The sequence below is a fragment of the Petromyzon marinus genome, chromosome 77 (genome assembly GCF_048934315.1).
Source record: "Petromyzon marinus isolate PM22_M1 ecotype Great Lakes invasive population chromosome 77, UKy_Petmar_22M1.pri1.0, whole genome shotgun sequence".
In the NCBI taxonomy this organism is placed as follows: domain Eukaryota; kingdom Metazoa; phylum Chordata; class Hyperoartia; order Petromyzontiformes; family Petromyzontidae; genus Petromyzon; species Petromyzon marinus.
The window spans coordinates 5,384,338-5,405,065 of record NC_133743.1 but is presented as its reverse complement, the minus strand read 5'-3'; the positions used below and the strand labels follow the sequence as shown (position 1 = coordinate 5,405,065).

The window sequence follows — 20,728 nt, the reverse complement described above, 5'->3', positions numbered from 1 at the left end:
TACTCTACCCACAACCCCCCTCTCTCTACTCTACACTACTCTACCCACAACCCCCCTCTCTCTACTCTACACTACTCTACCCACAACCCCCCACTCTCTCTACACTACTCTACCCACAACCCCCCTCTCTCTCTACTCTACACTACTCTATCCACAACCCCCCTCTCTCTACTCTACTCTACCCACAACCCCCCTCTCTCTCTACTCTACACTACTCTACCCACAACGCCCCTCTCTCTACTCTATACTACTCTACCCACAACCCCTCTCTCTCTACTCTACACTACACTACCCACAACCCCCTCTCTCTCTACTCTACACTACTCTACCCACAACCCCCCTCTCTCTACACTACACTACCCACAACCCCCTTCTCTCTCTCTACTCTACACTACCCACAACCCCCCTCTCTCTCTACTCTACACTACTCTACCCACAACCCCCCTCTCTCTACACTACTCTACCCACAACCCTCCTTCTCTCTCTACTCTACACTACCCACAACCCTCTCTCTCTACTCTACACTACTCTACCCACAACCCCCCTCTGTGTGTGTCTGTGTGTGTGTATATGATGGTGTCTGTGTGTGTCTGTGTGTGTCTTGTGTGTGTCTTGTGTATGTCTGTGAGTATGTGTGTATGATGGTGTCTGTGTGTCTGTTAGTATGTGTATGTATGATGGTGTCTGTGTGTGTATATATGATGGTGTCTGTGTGTCTGTGTGTGTCTGTGAGTATGTATGTATGATGGTGTCTGTGTGTCTGTTTCTGTGTGTGTGTGTGCATGATGGTGTCTGTGTGTCTGTGTATCTGTGAGTATGTGTGTATTACGGTGTCTGTGTGTCTGTGTGTGTATATATGATGGTGTCTGTGTGTGTCTGTGACTATGTGAGTATGATGGTGTCTGTTTTGTCTGTGTGTCTGTGAGTATGTGTGTATGATGGTGTCTGTGTATGTGTGTGTGTATGTATGATGGTGTCTGTGTATGTGTGTGTGTATGTATGATGGTGTCTGTGTATGTGTGTGTGTATGTATGATGGTGTCTGTGTGTGTCTGTAAGTATGTCTGTATTTGTGTATGATGGTGTCTGTGTATGTTTGTATGATGGTGTATGTGTGTGTGTCTGTGTGTGTGTCTGTGTGTGTCTGTGTGTGTCTGTGAGTATGTGTGTTTGATGGTGTCTGTGAGTATGTGTGTATGATGGTGTCTGTGAGTATGTGTGTATGATGGTGTCTGTGTGTGTGTCTGTGTGTGTCTGTGAGTATGTGTGTGTATAATGGTGTGTGTCTGTGTGTGTATGATGATGGCTGTGTGTGTGTGTGTCTGTATGTGTGTATGATGGTGTCTGTGTATGTGTGTATGATGGTGTCTGTGTATGTGTGTATGATGGTGTCTGTGTATGTGTGTATGATGGTGTCTGTGTGTGTGTCTGTGTGTGTGTCTGTGTGTGTCTGTGAGTAGGTGTGTATGATGGTCTCTGTGTGTGTCTGTGTGCGTATAATGGTGTGTGTCTGTGTGTGTCTGTGTGTGTGTCTGTGTGTGTGTCTGTGTGTGTCTGTGTATGTGTGTGTATGATGGTGTCTGTGTATGTGTGTGTATGATGGTGTCTGTGTATGTGTGTGTGTGTATGATGGTGTCTGTGTGTGTGTGTATGATGGTGTCTGTGTATGTGTGTGTGTGTACGATGGTGTCTGTGTATGTGTGTGTATGTATGATGGTGTCTGTGTGTGTCTGTAAGTATGTCTGTATGTGTGTATGATGGTGTCTGTGTATGTGTGTATGATGGTGTCTGTGTGGGTGTCTGTGTGTGTGTCTGTGTGTGTGTCTGTGTGTGTCTGTGAGTATATGTGTGTGTCTGTGAGTATATGTGTATGATGGTGTCTGAGTATGTGTGTATGATGGTGTCTGTGAGTATATGTGTATGATGGTGTCTGTGAGTATATGTGTATGATGGTGTCTGTGAGTATATGTGTATGATGGTGTCTGTGTATGTGTGTATGATGGTGTCTGTGTGTGTGTGTCTGTGTGTGTTTGTATGTGTGTATGATGGTGTGTGTCTGTGTGTGTGTATGATGGTGTCTGTGTGTGTGTCTGTGTGTGTCTGTATGTGTGTATGATGGTGTCTGTGTATGTGTGTATGATGGTGTCTGTGTGTGTGTCTGTGTGTGTGGGTGTGTGTGAGTATGTGTGTCTGTGTGTGTGTGTCTGTGTGCGTATGATGGTGTGTGTTTGTGTGTGTCTGTGTGTGTCTGTGTGTGTCTGTGAGTATGTGTGTATGATGGTGTGTGTGTCTGTGAGTATGTGTGTATGATGGTCTCTGTGTGTGTGTCTGTGTGTATCTGTATGTGTGTATGATGGTGTATGTGTATGTGTGTATGATGGTGTCTATGTGTGTGTGTGTGTCTGTGTGTGTGTCTGTGTGTGTCTGTGAGTATGTGTGTTTGATGGTCTCTGTGTGTGTGTGTGTCTGTGTTTGTCTGTCTGCGTATGATGGTGTGTGTGTGTGTCTGTGTGTGTCTGTGAGTATATGTGTGTCTGTGTGTCTGTCTGTGAGTGTGTGTATGATGGTGTGTGTCTGTGTGTGTGTGTGTATGATGGTGTCTGTGTGTGTCTGTAAGTATGTGTGTATGTGTGTATGATGGTGTGTGTCTGTGTGTGTGCCTGTGAGTATGTGTGTATGATGGTGTTTGTGTGTGTGTCTGTGAGTATGTGTGTATGATGGTGTCTGTGTGTCTGTGTGTGTCTGTGAGTATGTGTGTATGATGGTCTCTGTGTGTGTCTGTGTGTGTCTGTGTGTGTCTGTGAGTATGTGTGTATGATGGTGTCTGTGTGTGTCTGTGAGTATGTGTGTATGATGGTGTGTGTCTGTGTGTGTGTCTGTGTGTGTCTGTGAGTGTGTGTATGATGGTCTCTGTGTGTGTGTCTGTGTGTGTGTCTGAGTATGTGTATGATGGTGTCTGTGTGTGTGTGTGTCTGTGTGGCCTCAGGGTGCACATAGCCTGGCACAAGCGTCGTGGTGACGTCACCGCCACTTAGTGGCGAATGGCGGTTGTTGTTGTTGTGTCTGTGTGTATGATGGTGTCTGTGTGTGTCTGTGAGTATGTGTGTATGATGGTGTCTGTGTGTGTATGATGGTGTCTGTGTGTGTGTCTGTGTGTATGATGGTGTCTGTGTGTGTGTCTGTGAGTATGTGTGTGTCTGTGTGTCTGTGAGTATGTGTGTATGATGGTGTCTGTGTGTGTGTGTATGATGGTGTCTGTGTGTGTCTGTGTGTGTGTGTATGATGGTGTGTGTGTCTGTGTGTGTCTGTGAGTATGTGTGTATGATGGTGTCTGTGTGTGTCTGTGTGTGTATGTGAGTATGTGTGTATGATGGTGTCTGTGTGTGTCTGTGTGTGTATGATGGTGTGTGTCTGTGTGTGTGTCCGTCTGTGTGTATGATGGTGTCTGTGTGTGTGTGTCTGTGTGTGTCTGTGTATGATGGTCTGTGTGTGTGTGTCTGTGTGTGTGTGTGAGTGTGTGTATGATGGTGTCTGTCTGTGTGTGTCTGTGTGTATGTGTGTATGATGGTGTTTGTGTGTGTGTCTGTGTGTGTGTGTATGATGGTGTGTGTGTCTGTGTGTGTCTGTGAGTATGTGTGTATGATGGTGTCTCTGTGTGTGTGTATGATGGTGTCTGTGTGTGTGTGTCTGTGTAGTGCTCTCCACACGTGGAGTTCCCTCAGGCTGAGTTGGAGGCTCTGACTCTACGTATTCAGGAGGCCGGCACTGAGGTGGTTAAAGCCAAGGCTGGGGCCGGTAAGCGGGCACGGGGAAACACGGGGGGGGAGAGAGACACGGGGGGAGAGAGAGACACGGGGGGAGAGAGAGACACGGGGGGAGAGAGAGACACGGGGGAGAGAGAGACACGGGGGGAGAGAGAGACACGGGGGAGAGAGAGACACGGGGGGAGAGAGAGACACGGGGGGAGAGAGAGACACGGGGGGAGAGAGAGACACGGGGGCACGGGGAGACACGGGGGGAGAGACACGGGGGGAGAGAGAGACACGGGGGGAGAGAGAGACACGGGGGGAGAGAGAGACACGGGGGAGAGAGAGACACGGGGGGAGAGAGAGACACGGGGGCACGGGGAGACACGGGGGGAGGGAGAGACACGGGGGGAGAGAGAGACACGGGGGGAGAGAGAGACACGGGGGGAGAGAGAGACACGGGGGGAGAGAGAGACACGGGGGGAGAGAGAGACACGGGGGGAGAGAGAGACACGGGGGCACGGGGAGACACGGGGGGAGAGACACGGGGGGAGAGAGACACGGGGGAGAGAGAGACGCGGGGGGGAGAGAGAGACACGGGGGGAGAGAGAGAGACACGGGGGGAGAGAGAGACACGGGGGGAGAGAGAGACACGGGGGGAGAGAGAGACACGGGGGGAGAGAGAGACACGGGGGCACGGGGAGACACGGGGGGAGAGACACGGGGGGAGAGAGACACGGGGGGAGAGAGAGACACGCGGGGAGAGAGAGACACGGGGGGAGAGAGAGACACGGGGGAGAGAGAGACACGGGGGAGAGAGAGACACGGGGGGAGAGAGAGACACGGGGGGAGAGAGAGACACGGGGGGAGAGAGAGACACGGGGGGGGAGAGAGACACGGGGGGAGAGAGAGACACGGGGGGAGAGAGAGACACGGGGGGAGAGAGAGACACGGGGGGGAGAGACACGGGGAGAGAGACACGGGGGGGAGAGAGACACGGGGGGAGAGAGAGACACGGGAGGGAGAGAGAGACACGGGGGGGAGAGAGACACGGGGGGAGAGAGAGACACGGGGGGAGAGAGAGACACGGGGGGAGAGAGAGACACGGGGGGAGAGAGAGACACGGGGGGAGAGAGAGACACGGGGGGAGAGAGAGACACGGGGCACGGGGAGACACGGGGGGAGAGAGAGACACGGGGGTAGAGAGAGACACGGGGGGAGAGAGAGACACGGGGGGAGAGAGAGACACGGGGGGAGAGAGAGACACGGGGGGAGAGAGAGACACGGGGGAGAGAGAGACACGGGGGAGAGAGAGACACGGGGGGAGAGAGAGACACGGGGGGAGAGAGAGACACGGGGGGAGAGAGAGACACGGGGGGAGAGAGAGACACGGGGGGAGAGAGAGACACGGGGGAGAGAGAGACACGGGGGAGAGAGAGACACGCGGGGAGAGAGAGACACGGGGGGAGAGAGAGACACGGGGGGAGAGAGAGACACGGGGGGAGAGAGAGACACGGGGGGAGAGAGAGACACGGGGGGAGAGAGAGACACGGGGGCACGGGGAGACACGGGGGGAGAGAGAGACACGGGGGTAGAGAGAGACACGGGGGGAGAGAGAGACACGGGGGGAGAGAGAGACACGGGGGGAGAGAGAGACACGGGGGGAGAGAGAGACACGGGGGAGAGAGAGACACGGGGGGAGAGAGAGACACGGGGGGAGAGAGAGACACGGGGGGAGAGAGAGACACGGGGGGAGAGAGAGACACGGGGGGGGAGAGAGACACGGGGGGGAGAGAGAGACACGGGGGGGGAGAGAGACACGGGGGGAGAGAGAGACACGGGGGGAGAGAGAGACACGGGGGAGAGAGAGACACGGGGGGAGAGAGACACGGGGGGAGAGAGAGACACGGGGGGAGAGAGAGACACGGGGGGAGAGAGAGACACGGGGGGAGAGAGAGACACGGGGGGAGAGAGAGACACGGGGGGAGAGAGAGACACGGGGGAGAGAGAGACACGGGGGGAGAGAGAGACACGCGGGGAGAGAGAGACACGGGGGGAGAGAGAGACACGGGGGGGGAGAGAGACACGGGGGGAGAGAGAGACACGGGGGGAGAGAGAGACACGGGGGGGGAGAGACACGGGGGGAGAGAGACACGGGGGGAGAGAGACACGGGGGGGGAGAGAGACACGGGGGGAGAGAGAGACACGGGGGGAGAGAGAGACACGGGGAGAGAGAGACACGGGGGGAGAGAGAGACACGGGGGGAGAGAGAGACACGGGGGGAGAGAGAGACACGGGGGGAGAGAGAGACACGGGGGGGAGAGAGACACGGGGGGAGAGAGAGACACGGGGGGAGAGAGAGACACGGGGAGAGAGAGACACGGGGGGAGAGAGAGACACGGGGGAGAGAGAGACACGGGGGGAGAGAGACACGGGGAGAGAGAGAGACACGGGGGAGAGAGAGACACGGGGAGAGAGAGACACGGGGAGAGAGAGAGACACGGGGGGAGAGAGAGACACGGGGGGAGAGAGAGACACGGGGGGAGAGAGAGACACGGGGGGAGAGAGAGACACGGGGGGAGAGAGACACGGGGGGGGGGAGAGAGACACGGGGGGGGAGAGAGACACGGGGGGGAGAGAGACACGGGGGGGAGAGAGACACGGGCGGGGGAGAGAGACACGGGGGAGAGAGAGACACGGGGGGGGAGAGACACGGGGGGAGAGAGACACGGGGGGAGAGAGACACGGGGGGGGAGAGAGACACGGGGGGAGAGAGAGACACGGGGGGAGAGAGAGACACGGGGAGAGAGAGACACGGGGGGAGAGAGAGACACGGGGGGGAGAGAGAGACACGGGGGGAGAGAGAGACACGGGGGGAGAGAGAGACACGGGGGGAGAGAGAGACACGTGGAGAGAGAGACACGGGGGGGGGGGAGAGAGACACGGGGGGAGGGAGACACGGGGGGGAGAGACACGGGGGAGAGAGAGACACGGGGGGAGAGAGAGACACGGGGGGTGAGAGAGACACGGGGGGAGAGAGAGACACGGGGGGTGAGAGAGACACGGGGGGGGGAGAGACACGGGGGGAGAGAGAGACACGGGGGGAGAGAGAGAGACACGGGGGGAGAGAGAGACACGGGGGGAGAGAGAGACACGGGGAGAGAGAGACACGGGGGGAGAGACACGGGGGGAGAGAGAGACACGGGGAGAGAGAGACACGGGGGGAGAGAGAGACACGTGGAGAGAGAGACACGGGGGGGGGGAGAGAGACACGGGGGGAGAGAGAGACACGGGGAGAGAGAGACACGGGGGAGAGACACGGGGGGGGAGAGACACGGGGGGAGAGAGAGACACGGGGGGAGAGAGAGAGACACGGGGGGAGAGAGAGACACGGGGGGAGAGAGAGACACGGGGAGAGAGAGACACGGGGGGGAGAGACACGGGGGGAGAGACACGGGGGGAGAGAGAGGCACGGGGGGAGAGAGAGACACGGGGGGAGAGAGAGACACGGGGGGGAGAGAGACACGGAGGGAGAGAGAGACACGGGGGGGGAGAGAGACACGGGGGGAGAGAGAGACACGGGGGGAGAGAGAGACACGGGGGGAGAGAGACACGGGGGGAGAGAGAGACACGGGGGGAGAGAGAGACACGGGGGGTGAGAGAGACACGGGGGGGGGGAGAGACACGGGGGGAGAGAGAGACACGGGGGGAGAGAGAGACACGGGGGGTGAGAGAGACACGGGGGGAGAGAGAGACACGGGGGGTGTGAGAGACACGGGGGGAGAGAGAGACACGGGGGGAGAGAGAGAGACACGGGGGGAGAGAGAGACACGGGGGCACGGGGAGACACGGGGGAAGAGAGACACGGGGGGAGAGAGAGACACGGAGGGGGAGAGAGACACGGGGGGAGAGAGAGACACGGGGGGAGAGAGAGACACGGGGGGAGAGAGAGACACGGGGGGGAGAGAGACACGGGGGGAGAGAGAGACACGGGGGGAGAGAGAGACACGGGGGGAGAGAGAGACACGGGGGGAGAGAGAGACACGGGTTAGAGAGAGACAGGGAGAGAGAGACACGGGGAGAGAGAGAGACACGGGGGGAGAGAGAGACACGGGGGGAGAGAGAGACACGGGGGGAGAGAGAGACACGGGGGGAGAGAGAGACACGGGGGGAGAGAGAGACACGGGGGGAGAGAGACACGGGGGGGAGAGAGACACGGGGGGAGAGAGAGACACGGGGGGAGAGAGAGACACGGGGGGAGAGAGAGACACGGGGGAGAGAGAGACACGGGGGGGGAGAGAGACACGGGGGGGGAGAGAGACACGGGGGAGAGAGAGACACGGGGGAGAGAGAGACACGGGGGGAGAGAGAGACACGGGGGGAGAGAGAGACACGGGGGGAGAGAGAGACACGGGGGGAGAGAGAGACACGGGGGGAGAGAGAGACACGGGGGGAGAGAGAGACACGGGGGGAGAGAGAGACACGGGGGGAGAGAGAGACACGGGGGGAGAGAGAGACACGGGGGGAGAGAGAGACACGGGGGGAGAGAGAGACACGGGGGGAGAGAGAGACACGAGGGGAGAGAGACACGGGGGGGGAGAGAGACACGGGGGGAGAGAGAGACACGGGGGGAGAGAGAGACACGGGGGGAGAGAGAGACACGGGGGAGAGAGAGACACGGGGGGGGAGAGAGACACGGGGGGGGAGAGAGACACGGGGGAGAGAGAGACACGGGGGGGGGGGGAAGAGACACGGGGTGGGGTCTGTGTGTGTGTGAGAGTCACTGGGTCTCTGTGCCCCCCTTTTGCCCCCCCTTTGCCCCCCCGTGCCCCCCCCCCAGGCTCTGCCACCCTGTCAATGGCGTTTGCCGGCGCTCGCTTCACCTCGTCGCTGCTGCGGGCACTCGGGGGCGAGAGCGGCGTGAGTGAGTGCAGCTTCGTGGAGTCCAGCCTCACCGCAAGTCCATACTTCTCCACTCCGATCATCCTCGGGGTACGCACCCGCTCACTCACTCACCACTCGCTCACTCACTCACCGCTCACTCACTCGCTCACTCACTCGCTCACCACTCGCTCGCTCGCTCACTCGCTCACTCACTCACCACTCACTCACTCACTCACCGCTCGCTCACTCGCTCACCGCTCACTCGCTCGCTCACTCACCACTCGCTCACTCTCTCGCTCACCACTCGCTCACTCGCTCACCGCTCACCACTCACTCACCACTCACTCACCACTCACTCACCACTCGCTCGCTCGCTCACTCACTCACTCACCACTCGCTCACCACTCGCTCACTCACCACCCACTCACCGCTCACTCGCTCACTCACTCACTCACCACTCACCGCTCACTCACCACTCACTCGCTCACTCACCACTTGCTCACTCGCTCACTCACTCGCTCGCTCACTCACTCACTCGCTCACCACTTGCTCACTCGCTCACCACTCACTCGCTCGCTCACTCACCACTCGCTCACCACTCACTCACCACCCGCTCACTCACTCGCTCGCTCACTCACCGCTCACTCGCTCACTCACTCCTCATTCACTCGCTCACTCACCACTCGCTCACTCACCACTCGCTCACTCACCCACTCACTCACTTACTCACCCACTCACCACTCACTCACCACCCGCTCGCTCACTCACTCACTCCTCATTCACTCGCTCACTCACTCACTCACTCCTCATTCACTCGCTCACTCACCACTCGCTCACTCACTCACCACTCACTCACTCACTCACCACTCACTCACTCACTCACCACTCACCACTCGCTCACTCACTCGCTCACCGCTCGCTGACTCACCCGCTCGCTCACCACTCACTCACTCGCTCACTCACCACTCACCACTCACTCGCTCACTCACTCATTCACCACCCACTCACCACTCACTCACCACTCACTCACTACTCACTCACCACTCACTCACCACTCACTCGCTCGCTCGCTCACTCACTCACTCACCACTCGCTCACCACTCGCTCACTCACCACCCACTCACCACTCACTCACTCACCACTCGCTCACTCACTCGCTCACTCACTCATTCTCTCATCACTCACTCACCACTCACTCACCACTCACTCGCTCACTCACTCGCTCACTCACTCACCGCTCACTCACCACTCACTCACTCACTCACCACTCACTCGCTCACTCACTCACCGCTCACTCACCACTCGCTCGCTCACTCGCTCGCTCACTCGCTCGCTCACTCGCTCGCTCACTCACTCATTCACTCGCTCACTCACTCCTCATTCACTCGCTCACTCACTCCTCATTCACTCGCTCTCTCACCACTCACTCACTCACCGCTCACTCACCACTCACCCGCTCGCTCACCACTCACTCACTCGCTCACTCACTCACTCACCACTCGCTCACTCGCTCACTCGCTCGCTCACTCGCTCACTCACTCACTCCTCATTCACTCGCTCACTCACCACTCACTTGCACGCCCACTCACCACTCACTCACCACTCACTCGCACGCCCACTCACCACTCACTCACCACTCACTCGCACGCCCACTCACCACTCACTCACCACTCACTCGCACGCCCACTCACCACTCACTCACTCACTCCTCATTCACTCGCTCACTCACCACTTGCTCACTCTCTCACCACCCGCTCGCTCACCACTCACTCCTCATTCACTCGCTCACTCACCACTCACTCACCACCCACTCACCACTCACTCACCACTCACTCGCTCACTCACCACTCACTCACCACCCACTCACCACTCACTCACCACTCACTCGCTCACTCACCACTCACTCACCGCTCACTCACCACTCGCTCACTCACTCACTCACTCGCACGCCCACTCACCACTCGCTTGCACGCCCACTCACCACTAACTCACCACTAACCACTCCCTACATCTCCCCTCTCCTCCCCACGTATCCCCCCACCGCCCACCCTGCCTCCCCACCCTTCCTCACCACCCTGCCTCTCCCCCCCACCACCAGAAACACGGCCTGGAGTCCAACTTAGGCCTGGGCAAGTTGTCCGCATTCGAGGAGCGGCTGGTGCAGGAGGCGTTGGCCGAGCTGCAGGCCTCGGTCAAGAAGGGCGTCGAGTTTGCTGCGGCCTTCAAAGCCACCAAGTGAATGGCCCCCCCCTGTCGTAGAGGCACGCTCAGAGGGACACGCTCAGAGAGACACGCTCAGAGAGACACACTCATAGAGACACACTCATAGAGACACACTCATAGAGACACACTATCATAGAGAGACACACACACACTCATAGACACACACACACTCATAGACACACACTATCATAGAGACACACACACACTCAGAGAGACACACACACACTATCATAGAGACACACTCATAGAGACACACTATCATAGACACACACACTCATAGACACACACACACACTCATAGACACACACACTCATAGAGACACACACACACTATCATAGAGACACACACTCAGAGAGACACACACTCATAGACACACACACTCATAGAGACACACACACACTCATAGAGACACACTATCATAGAGACACACACACACACTATCATAGAGACACACACTCAGAGAGAAACACACACACACTCATAGACACACACTCAGAGAGACACACACACACACTCATAGACACACACACTCATAGAGACACACACACACTCGTAGACACACACACTCATAGAGACACACACACACTCATAGACACACATACTCATAGAGACACACACACACTCATAGACACACACACTCATAGAGACACACACACAGACACACACACAGAGACACACACACACACAGACACACACACACAGAGACACACACAGAGACACACACACAGACACAGAGATACACACACACAGACACACTCACACAGGTACACACATAGGTACACAGGTACACAGGTACACACTCACACAGGTACACACTCACACACACACACAGGTACACACACAGGTACACACACAGGTACACACACACACACCAACTCACACATACTCACACACCCATTCACACACCCACTCACTCACACACCAACTCACACACCAACTCACACACTAACTCGCACACCCACACACACACTAACTCACACACACTCACACACCCACTCACTCACACGCCAACTCACACACCCACTCACTCACACACCCACTCAATCACACACCCACTCACATACTAACTCACACACCCACTCACACACCCACTCACACTCACACACTAACTCACACACCAACTCACACCCACTCACTCACTGACACGTGAACACTGACGCATGACCTCTGCATGACGCAGTGGAACTGGACTTCACGACCCTGACCCTGAGTTGCACTTGAACTTAATTTGCTTAATAAAGGCTACAATCATGGGTGGTGTGCGGTGTACCTGTGTGTGTACACGTGTGTGTGTGTGTGTGTACACGTGTGTGTATCTGTGTGTGTACACGTGTACACACACAAAAACAACCCCCTACCTCCTCGCGGTGCCAGACGGACAACGCTGTCGTGGACAGTGCTATGAGGGGGAGGGCCAATTCCGATTGGCCTCTCCCCTCATGGCGTCTGTGACCACCACAGTGGCTAAATGGGGGCTTTGGACGGGTGCGAAAGGCTGGTAACCCCTCCACCTTCAATAAATTACCACTAAACCACGACTGAAATATCTAACTAATAAGCTTGTGTCGGAGGCCCCAGGGGCACAGGCGTCTATGACGTCTCCTGGCCAAACCCCCATTTGGCGGAGCCAGGAGATTGAATCTTTACCCTCGGGGCTCCTCCAGAAACAACGAAAAGCCACTCCGGATGGCCACGTGGAATGTTCGAACGCTCACCGCGGAGGAGAGGCTGCCACTCCTCTGTCGGGAGCTGGACCGGTACCGCCTGGATCTCTGTGGCATTCAGGAGGACCGGTGGACCGGTTCTGGCTCCTGCCACCATGAGGGGTGGACAGTCCTCTACTCGGGGCAGGAGACTGCCAAACAACAGGGTGTGGCTCTTCTTCTGAACAAAAGAATGAAGGGGACATGGGAGCGTGGCGGTGAGGTGTGGGAAGCTGTGAGCCCCAGGCTACTTTGGGCTCGCCTTCCCATCAACCGGAGGCGAGGAGTGGTGGCCGTGGTTACTTATGCCCTCACCGAAGACGAACATCCGTGGAGGGATGCAGGCAAGGCTGATGAGTCACATGCCTTCTATGAACTGTCACAGGTGCTGGCTAAAGTGGCCCCTTGGGATAGAGTCATCTTGTTGGGTGATTTCAATGCCCGAGTTGGTCATGATGCTGGCACCTGGTCTGGAGTGATTGGAAGGCATGGGCCAGATCAGCTCAATAACAACGGTAGGAGGCTGCTAGACTTCTGTGCAGCGCATGGGCTTGTAATTACCAAGATGCTGTTCCGGCATCGGCGCATCCACACAACATCACGGATGCATGCCGGGTCCAAGCAAGAACATCTGCTGGACTACATAGTGATGGACCAGCGGATGCGAGCCCATGTCCTTGACACTAGGACCTACCGTGGATCTGATCTGCCCTCTGACCATTGACTAGTCATCTGTAAGATGCGCCTGCCATTCTTCCACTCCGGTGGTGGGTGTACACCCAGGATCCCATTCCAAGCTGAGGTGGCCTGGTCTCAGCTAGCTGATGAAAGTTGCAAGCGAGAATTACATCTTCGCTTGCGGCAGGGGCTGGCATCGTCCCCCACTCCTCCTGATGTCGAGGGTAAATGGGTGAGGTTTAGGACTGTGGCTCATGCAGCTGCAATGGCTGCTTTGGGTATGCGGTCCAGACCTCCCCAGAGACCTTGGCTGACAGGAGGTGTTCAGGATGGTTGAGAAAAAGCGACAGGCCCACTCTCATCGGCTACAGCATCCCACATCAGAGAATGAGGAGGCTTACCGCAGCCTTCGCTCGGAGGTTCGGAGAGCCGTGAGGCGCTGCAAGGATGGGTGGTTGTCGCGGGTTACTGAGGAAGTGGAGTCTGCCTCAGTGGCCCGCGATCACAAATCCCTATTTAACTCCATCAAAAAAGTAACCTGCAGCGCCACACCTATTACCATCATTAGGGGAAAGACCGGTAATCCAATCTCCGACCCCCAGGAATAGGTTTGCAGATTTGCTGAGTATTTTCGTGAGGTCCTGGGGGAGGGGGAATTCCTCAGCCTGGAAAACATCATGGGACAAAGTGGGGATGACCCTGCTGAGCCTGCCATGCCTCAAATATTGGAGGAAGTCACCCCTTGTGAGTGGCTGGCTGAGGTGCCATCTGTTGAGGAAGTATTGAAGGAGATCCAGAGTCTGAGACCAGGAAAGGCAGTGGGCAGAGGAGATCTCCCAAGCGAAATGCTGAGGGAGGGTGGCGTTTGTGCACAGACTGCCCTACATGACATCATAACAACAGTCTGGGCCACTGGACGGGTTCCGCAGGATGGGAAGGATGCCCTAGTGGTCCCCCTCTTTAAGAAGGGGACCGCACAGACTGTAACAACTACAGGGGCATCTCACTCCTCAGTGTGCCGGGAAAGGTCCTGGCAAGGATTATTCAACATCGCCTTGCCAGGCATGCTGAGGAGAGGCTTGCGGAGCCCCAATGCGGTTTCAGGAAGATCCGGTCCTGCACGGATGCCATATTTTCTGTCCGTCTGCTACAGCAGAGGTGTAGGGAATTCCAACAAGACCTACATCTCTGCTTTATTGACCTGGTCAAGGACTATGATACCATCAGTAGGCCTGGGCTCTGGGTTGTTCTTCGTGCTTTTGGAGTCCCTGACCCTCTGCTCACGATCATTAAGGACCTTCATGATGGTGAGCGGGCCCGGGTAAAACTACGTGACCGGGAGTCAGAGCCATTCCCTGTACACCTTGGGGTGCGACATGGATGTCCTCTGGCTCCCACATTATTTAAGATCTATTTTGACCACGTAGTTCGTGAAGCCTTCAGTAGCTGTACCAGAGGAATTTACATCTGGTACAGATACAATTTGAGGCTGATCGATGCCCGGGTGCGGTGAAGGGATGGCTCCCTATTGGTCAACCACGTTATGTATGCCGATGACCTGGCAATTACGGCTCACTCAGAGGAAGAGTTGGAGGCACTGCTGTTGAAACTGGAGTGTGCCACTAAGAGGTGGGGCCTTACCATCAGCCCCACCAAAACGAAGCACCTGCTTGGGTATTTTGTACCATTGAGCACTCCACCCTCACAACTCCCAATCGGTGATGGAGCAGTTGTGGAGAGAGTGGAGAGTTTCCCATACCAGGGCAGTGTGTTCAAGACCGGCTCCGGTGGTTTAACAGCAGAGGTCTGACTCCAAATCAGTGGAGCGGCATTATCTTTTCATTGGTAGCGTAACACTGTGTGGAAGCTACCAGGTCTTCTCGGCCATGGTCATTCCCTCCCTTTACGCTTGCGAAACGTGGACCCCCCTCATGGAACATCTTTGCCGGTTAGAAACATTTAGGCTTGCCTGCCTACGATCCATCCTGGGTTTAACCAGGCTGGATTGTGTGAGGAGCTCACAAATCCTTGAAAGATCTGGGCAAGGTCCCATCGGTGAGCACCTCCGGCAGGCCAGGCTGCGTTGGCTGGGTCATGTAGCCCGCATGCCCAATCACCGCATGCCCCAAACAGCTTTTGTTCGGCCGGATCGAGGGGGCTAAACGTGCGCGGCACGGGCTAGAGACGAGATGGAGTGATGTGGTACAGGAGGACGTGGAGCTGAGTGGACTTTCTGATGACCGGTACCAGCGGTGTCAAGATCGGCCTCTGTGGAGGAGGCTCGTGAAGGACGCTACTGGGCAGTTGGAGGCAGTCGCCCTACAACAACAACGGAGGGCGGAGGAGCGATGCTCACAACAACAAGCGGAGCGCCCGGTAGCTAAAGCACAGCAAGTTGGCATAGTAGGGGGCACAGGTGGTGCATCAGCCAGTCATCTCAGTCATCTCAGTAAGTCGACCCGTGGCACCTGGGTCTGCCCCGTGACCTCCTGCCAGTGGGCGTTGGACACTTCATGTGGCCTCAAGGTGCATGTGGCCTGGCACAAGCGTCTTGGTGACGTTAGAATCAGAATCAGAAAGGGTTTTATTCGCCATGTAAGTTCACACAGACACGGAATTTACTTTGACAGGATGGTGCATACATTCAACATATAGGAATCTAAAATCTTAAATAAGTGGTAAACAAGTCTTTCTATAATAAGGGTTCAAAGTCTAACTAACACCAAGGGGCTAAAGTATATACAGTTGAATAAATATCGAATATAAAATAGCCATAAGATACAATCTAAAAATTTAAAAAATACAAATAGGCTAACATAGTTAATATTGGCAAGGTGTCATTTTCTAGATAAAATGTTGTAGTAAGTGTTAGCCCTTGGCCTTGTTTAAGAGGCCAGCAGCTAATTTGGGAAGAAACTGTTTTTGTGGCGTGAGGTTTTGGTCCCGATGGACCGCAGCCTTCCGCCGGTTGGGGAGTAGCTGGAACGGAGAAGTGTCCAGGGTGGGAGGAATCGGCCACAAATCTTCCTCGCTCGCCTCATGGGTCCTCGTGGTGTGCAGGTCCTCGACGGTTGGTAGATTGAAGGCAATCACCTTTCTCGGCAGTGTGGATGATAACGCTGCAGTCTGCTCTTGTCCCTGTTAGAGGCAGCAGCGTGCCAGACGGTCATGGAGGAGGAAGTGGGGATGGATTCAATGATCGCTGTATAGAATTGCACCATCATTGTATTTGACGGGTTGAATTTCCTCAGCTGCCGTAGGAAGTACATCCTCTGTTGAGCTCTCTTGGTGAGAGGGAGCTGATGTTCAGTTCCCGCTTGAGGTCCCGGGAGAGAGAATTGTGCCCAGGAAGCGGAAGGACTCCACAGTTTTGACTGGGGAGTCGCACAGGGTGTTGGGGGGTGAGTGGGGCTGTATTCTTCCCGAAGTCCACAACCATCTCAACTTAAAGGACGCGACCTGGGCTTGCTGTCTTCACTCCAACGCTGTCCTCTGGACAGTCCGGTCCCTTCACCTGATGAAGGCCACTTGTGTTGTGGCCGAATTGTCGTGAATTTTTGTTATTTTATTTTTACCTACTACGTGACTTTACCGAATAGAACCAAAGAGTATGGATCCTTGCAGTCACGAAAGCTTCAAATCTAGAATTGTCTTTACAGCATTTAGCTCTAAGTTGTTCTGGCTACACCAGGTCACCAGGTTGTCAGCTTCCCACCTATAGTCAGACTCATCCACCACCAGAGATCGGCCCAATGAGGGCGGTGTCGTCCGCAAACTTCGAGAGTTTGACGGACGGATTATTGGAGGTGCAGCTGTCGGCGTACGGGGAGAAGAGCAGTGGGGGAAGGACGCAGCCCCTGAGGAGTGTCCGGTGCTGCTGGACCTGGATTCGGAGACTTGTGCTCCCGGCTGAACTCACTGCTTCCTGTCAGACAGGAAGTCCGTGAGCCACCTGCAGGTGGAGTCGGGCACGTTCAGCCGCGAGAGCTTGTACTGAAGCAGGGTTAGCAGGGTTAGCAGGGATAATGGTGTTGGAAGGCGGAGCTGAAGTGCACAAACAGGATCCTGGCGTAGGATGCTGGGGAGTACCAGAATGCCGTAGGGCGAAGTGGAGGGCCATGTTAACTGCGTCGTCCGCAGACTTGTTGGCTCTGTAGGCAAACTGAATGGGGGTCCACCAGAGGGTCTGTGGTGGCTTTGAGGTGCGTGCCAGGACCAGGCGCTCAAGAAGACTTCAACGCCACAGATGCGAGGGCGACCGGTCTGTGATCATTTTAGTCCTGTTGGCCTTGGCTTTTTGGATCACAGGGATGATGGTGGAGGCCTTGAGACAGGCCGGTACACGGCATGTCTCCGGGGAGGTGTTTAAAGATGTTGGCGAACAGCGGAGACAGCTGGCCAGCGCAGTGCCTGAGGGTGGCTGGAGAGACGGAGTCCGGCCCCCGCTGCTTTGCGTGGATTCCGCCTCTTGAAAAGTCTATTCGCTTCTCCCTCCCCGAAAGGAGAGAGTCGTCTCTGTAGTATGGGCGGGGGATGGCGGCCTCTCGGGTGGGAAGGGGCGGTTCAGGACAGTCCAATCGTCTTTCAAATAATCTGCGGTAGAACTCGTTCGGGTCGTTGGCCGATGTGGGGTTGCTCTGGGCTTGTAGCTGGTGATCTGCCTGAGCCCTCTCCAGACAGAAGCAGAGTCGTGAGCAGAGAACTGGTGTTTTAGCCTCTGCCGAGTACAGCCGTTTAGCTTCTCTCACCGCCTTGCTAAACCTGTTCTTCGACTCCCTGGAATCTGTCTCTATCCCCACTCCTAAACGCTTCCTCCTTCTCCAACCTCAACCTTCTGAGCTTTGCTGAGAACCAGGGCTTGTTGTTGTTGTTGAAGTTCACCCTGGTGGTACGTATCGGGATATAGCAGTCCACACAGAAGCTGATGCAGGACGTCCCAGCACTCTGTGAGTTCGTCCAGACTATTGATAGCGGTCGTGAACATATCCCAGTCAGTACAGTCCAAGCACACCCGCAAATTTTCCACAGCCTCACTGGTTCACTGTTTAGATGTCCTCACAGCAGGTTTGCAGAGCTTTAGTTTCTGCCTGTATGTAGGAATCAGGTGGCCCATGGCATGGTCAGAGTGTCCCAGTGCTCTCTCGGGGGACGGCGTGGTGTAGCAGTGATCCAGAGTATTTCCCTTCTCTGGCTGGGCATTTAATGAATTGTATGTATTTGGTGGAGTTCGTGGCTGAGATTACCTTTGTTAAAGTCGACCAAGTACGATAACCAACGAATTCCTTGGCAGGAGGTTTCAGTTTTGAGATCTGTAACACAGCTGCTGTTGTATTACTCCCAGGAAGGGTAAGGTCACGTAGAATGAGAATAAAATAATACAATAACACAATAAAATTATCACGACATTTCGGCTACAACGCAAGCGGCCGTCTTCAGGTGAAAGGTACAAACCTGTCGGGACGACAGAGCTTCAATGAACGATGTTAAGATTCGTAGCGACTTTTAAGCTGGTTGGGAGAAGTGAGGCACCTTGACAAAGGGGTTTACATATCAAATAGCTGAGGGATTAGCTTGTGACTGGTCACGGAAATGGCTATGTTAAAGTCAAAACGTACACATCCACAGAGGCAACTAGTAATTTAGCATTGAAATAGCTAAGGGATTAGCTTGTGACTGGTCACAAGAATGGCTATGTTAAAGTCAAAACCTACACATCCACAGAGGCAACTAGTAATTTAGCATTGACATAGCTAAGGGATTAGCTTGTGACTGGTCACAGGAATGGCTATGTTAAAGTCAAAGCCTACACATCCACAGAGGCAACTAGTAATTTAGCATTGAAATAGCTAAGGGATTAGCTTGTGACTGGTCACAGGAATGGCTATGTTAAAGTCAAAGCCTATACATCCACAGAGGCAACTAGTAATTTAGCATTTAAATAGCTAAGGGATTAGCTTGTGCAAATAGCTGAGGGATTAGCTTGTGACTGGTCACGGAAATGGCTATGTTAAAGTCAAAACCTACACATCCACAGAGGCAAATAGTAATTTAGCATTGAAATAGCTAAGGGATTAGCTTGTGACTGGTCACAGAAATAGATGTTTAAGTCAAAGCCTACACATCCACAGAGCTTCAATGAACGCTGTTAAGATTCGTAGCGACTTTTAAGCTGGTTGGGAGAAGTGAGGCACCTTGACAAAGGGGTTTACGTATCAAATAGCTGAGGGATTAGCTTGTAACTGGTCATGGAAATGGCTATGTTAAAGTCAAAACCTACACATCCACAGAGACAACTAGTCATTTAGCATTTAAATAGCTAAGGGATTAGCTTGTGCAAATAGCTGAGGGATTAGCTTGTGACTGGTCACGGAAATGGCTATGTTAAAGTCACAACCTACACATCCACAGAGGCAACTAGTAATTTAGCATTGAAATAGCTGAGGGATTAGCTTGTGACTGGTCACAGAAATAGATGTTAAAGTCAAAGCCTACACATCCACAGAGCTTCAATGAACGCTGTTAAGATTCGTAGCGACTTTTAAGCTGGTTGGGAGAAGTGAGGCACCTTGACAAAGGGGTTTACATATCAAATAGCTGAGGGATTAGCTTGTGACTGGTCACGGAAATGGCTATTTTAAAGTCAAAACCTACACATCCACAGAGGCAACTAGTAATTTAGCATTGAAATAGCTAAGGGATTAGCTTGTGACTGGTCACAGGAATGGCTATGTTAAAGTCAAAGCCTACACATCCACAGAGGCACCTCGTACATGGACGTCAAAGGGGGCTGCAACAACTCAACTGTCATACAGTAAACCGATGTGAAAAACCTAATTCTAAATTACATCAATATAATAAATGTACTCACTATATTCTTCAATAAGCTGAGCTATTAACATTAACTGGGTATACACTACACTATATAATGAATACTATATAGTAAATCAATAAAAAAAACTAAAATATAAACTACCTCAATGTTTTATCACAATGTTATATGGTGAAAAAAACGGGTGGATTCTTACCTTCCACTTCAGCACCACGGACAGCGACGAGCCCCGTTCAGACGGACGAGTCCATCCATGGTTGGGGCGGACTCGTCCGTCTGAATGTAGCTGTCCGTGGTGCTGAAGTGAAAGGTAAGAATCCACCCGTTTTATTCACCATATAACATTGTGATATAACATTGAGGTAGTTTATATTTTAGTTTTTTTTTATTGATTTACTATATGGTATTCATTATATAGTGTAGTGTATACCCAGTTAATGTTAATAGCTCAGCTTATTGAAGAATATATTGAGTACATTTATTATATTGATGTAATTTAGAATTAGGTTTTTCACATTGGTTTACTGTATGACAGTTGAGATGTTGCAGCCCCCTTTGACGTCCATGTACAAGGTGCCTCTGCGGATGTGTAGACTTTGACTTTAACATAGCCATTCCTGTGACCAGTCACAAGCTAATCCCTTAGCTATCAATGCTAAATTACTA

The 20,728-nt window shown here is 54.3% G+C and overlaps 1 protein-coding gene across 1 annotated transcript in view; it reads left to right on the top strand.

Annotated features, from left to right (window-relative positions):
• LOC116958415 (malate dehydrogenase, mitochondrial-like) overlaps positions 1 to 12,105 on the top strand; it is a 45,517-nt gene extending 33,412 nt beyond the window's left edge. The window contains exons 7-9 of the mRNA XM_076056732.1: positions 3,695 to 3,794; positions 8,586 to 8,737; positions 10,728 to 12,105. Coding sequence (XP_075912847.1) covers positions 3,695 to 3,794; positions 8,586 to 8,737; positions 10,728 to 10,868 — 393 coding nt within the window. The 3' untranslated portion in view covers positions 10,869 to 12,105. The remainder of the gene's footprint in view (positions 1 to 3,694; positions 3,795 to 8,585; positions 8,738 to 10,727) is intronic.
• The last annotated feature ends 8,623 nt before the right edge of the window (positions 12,106 to 20,728 follow it).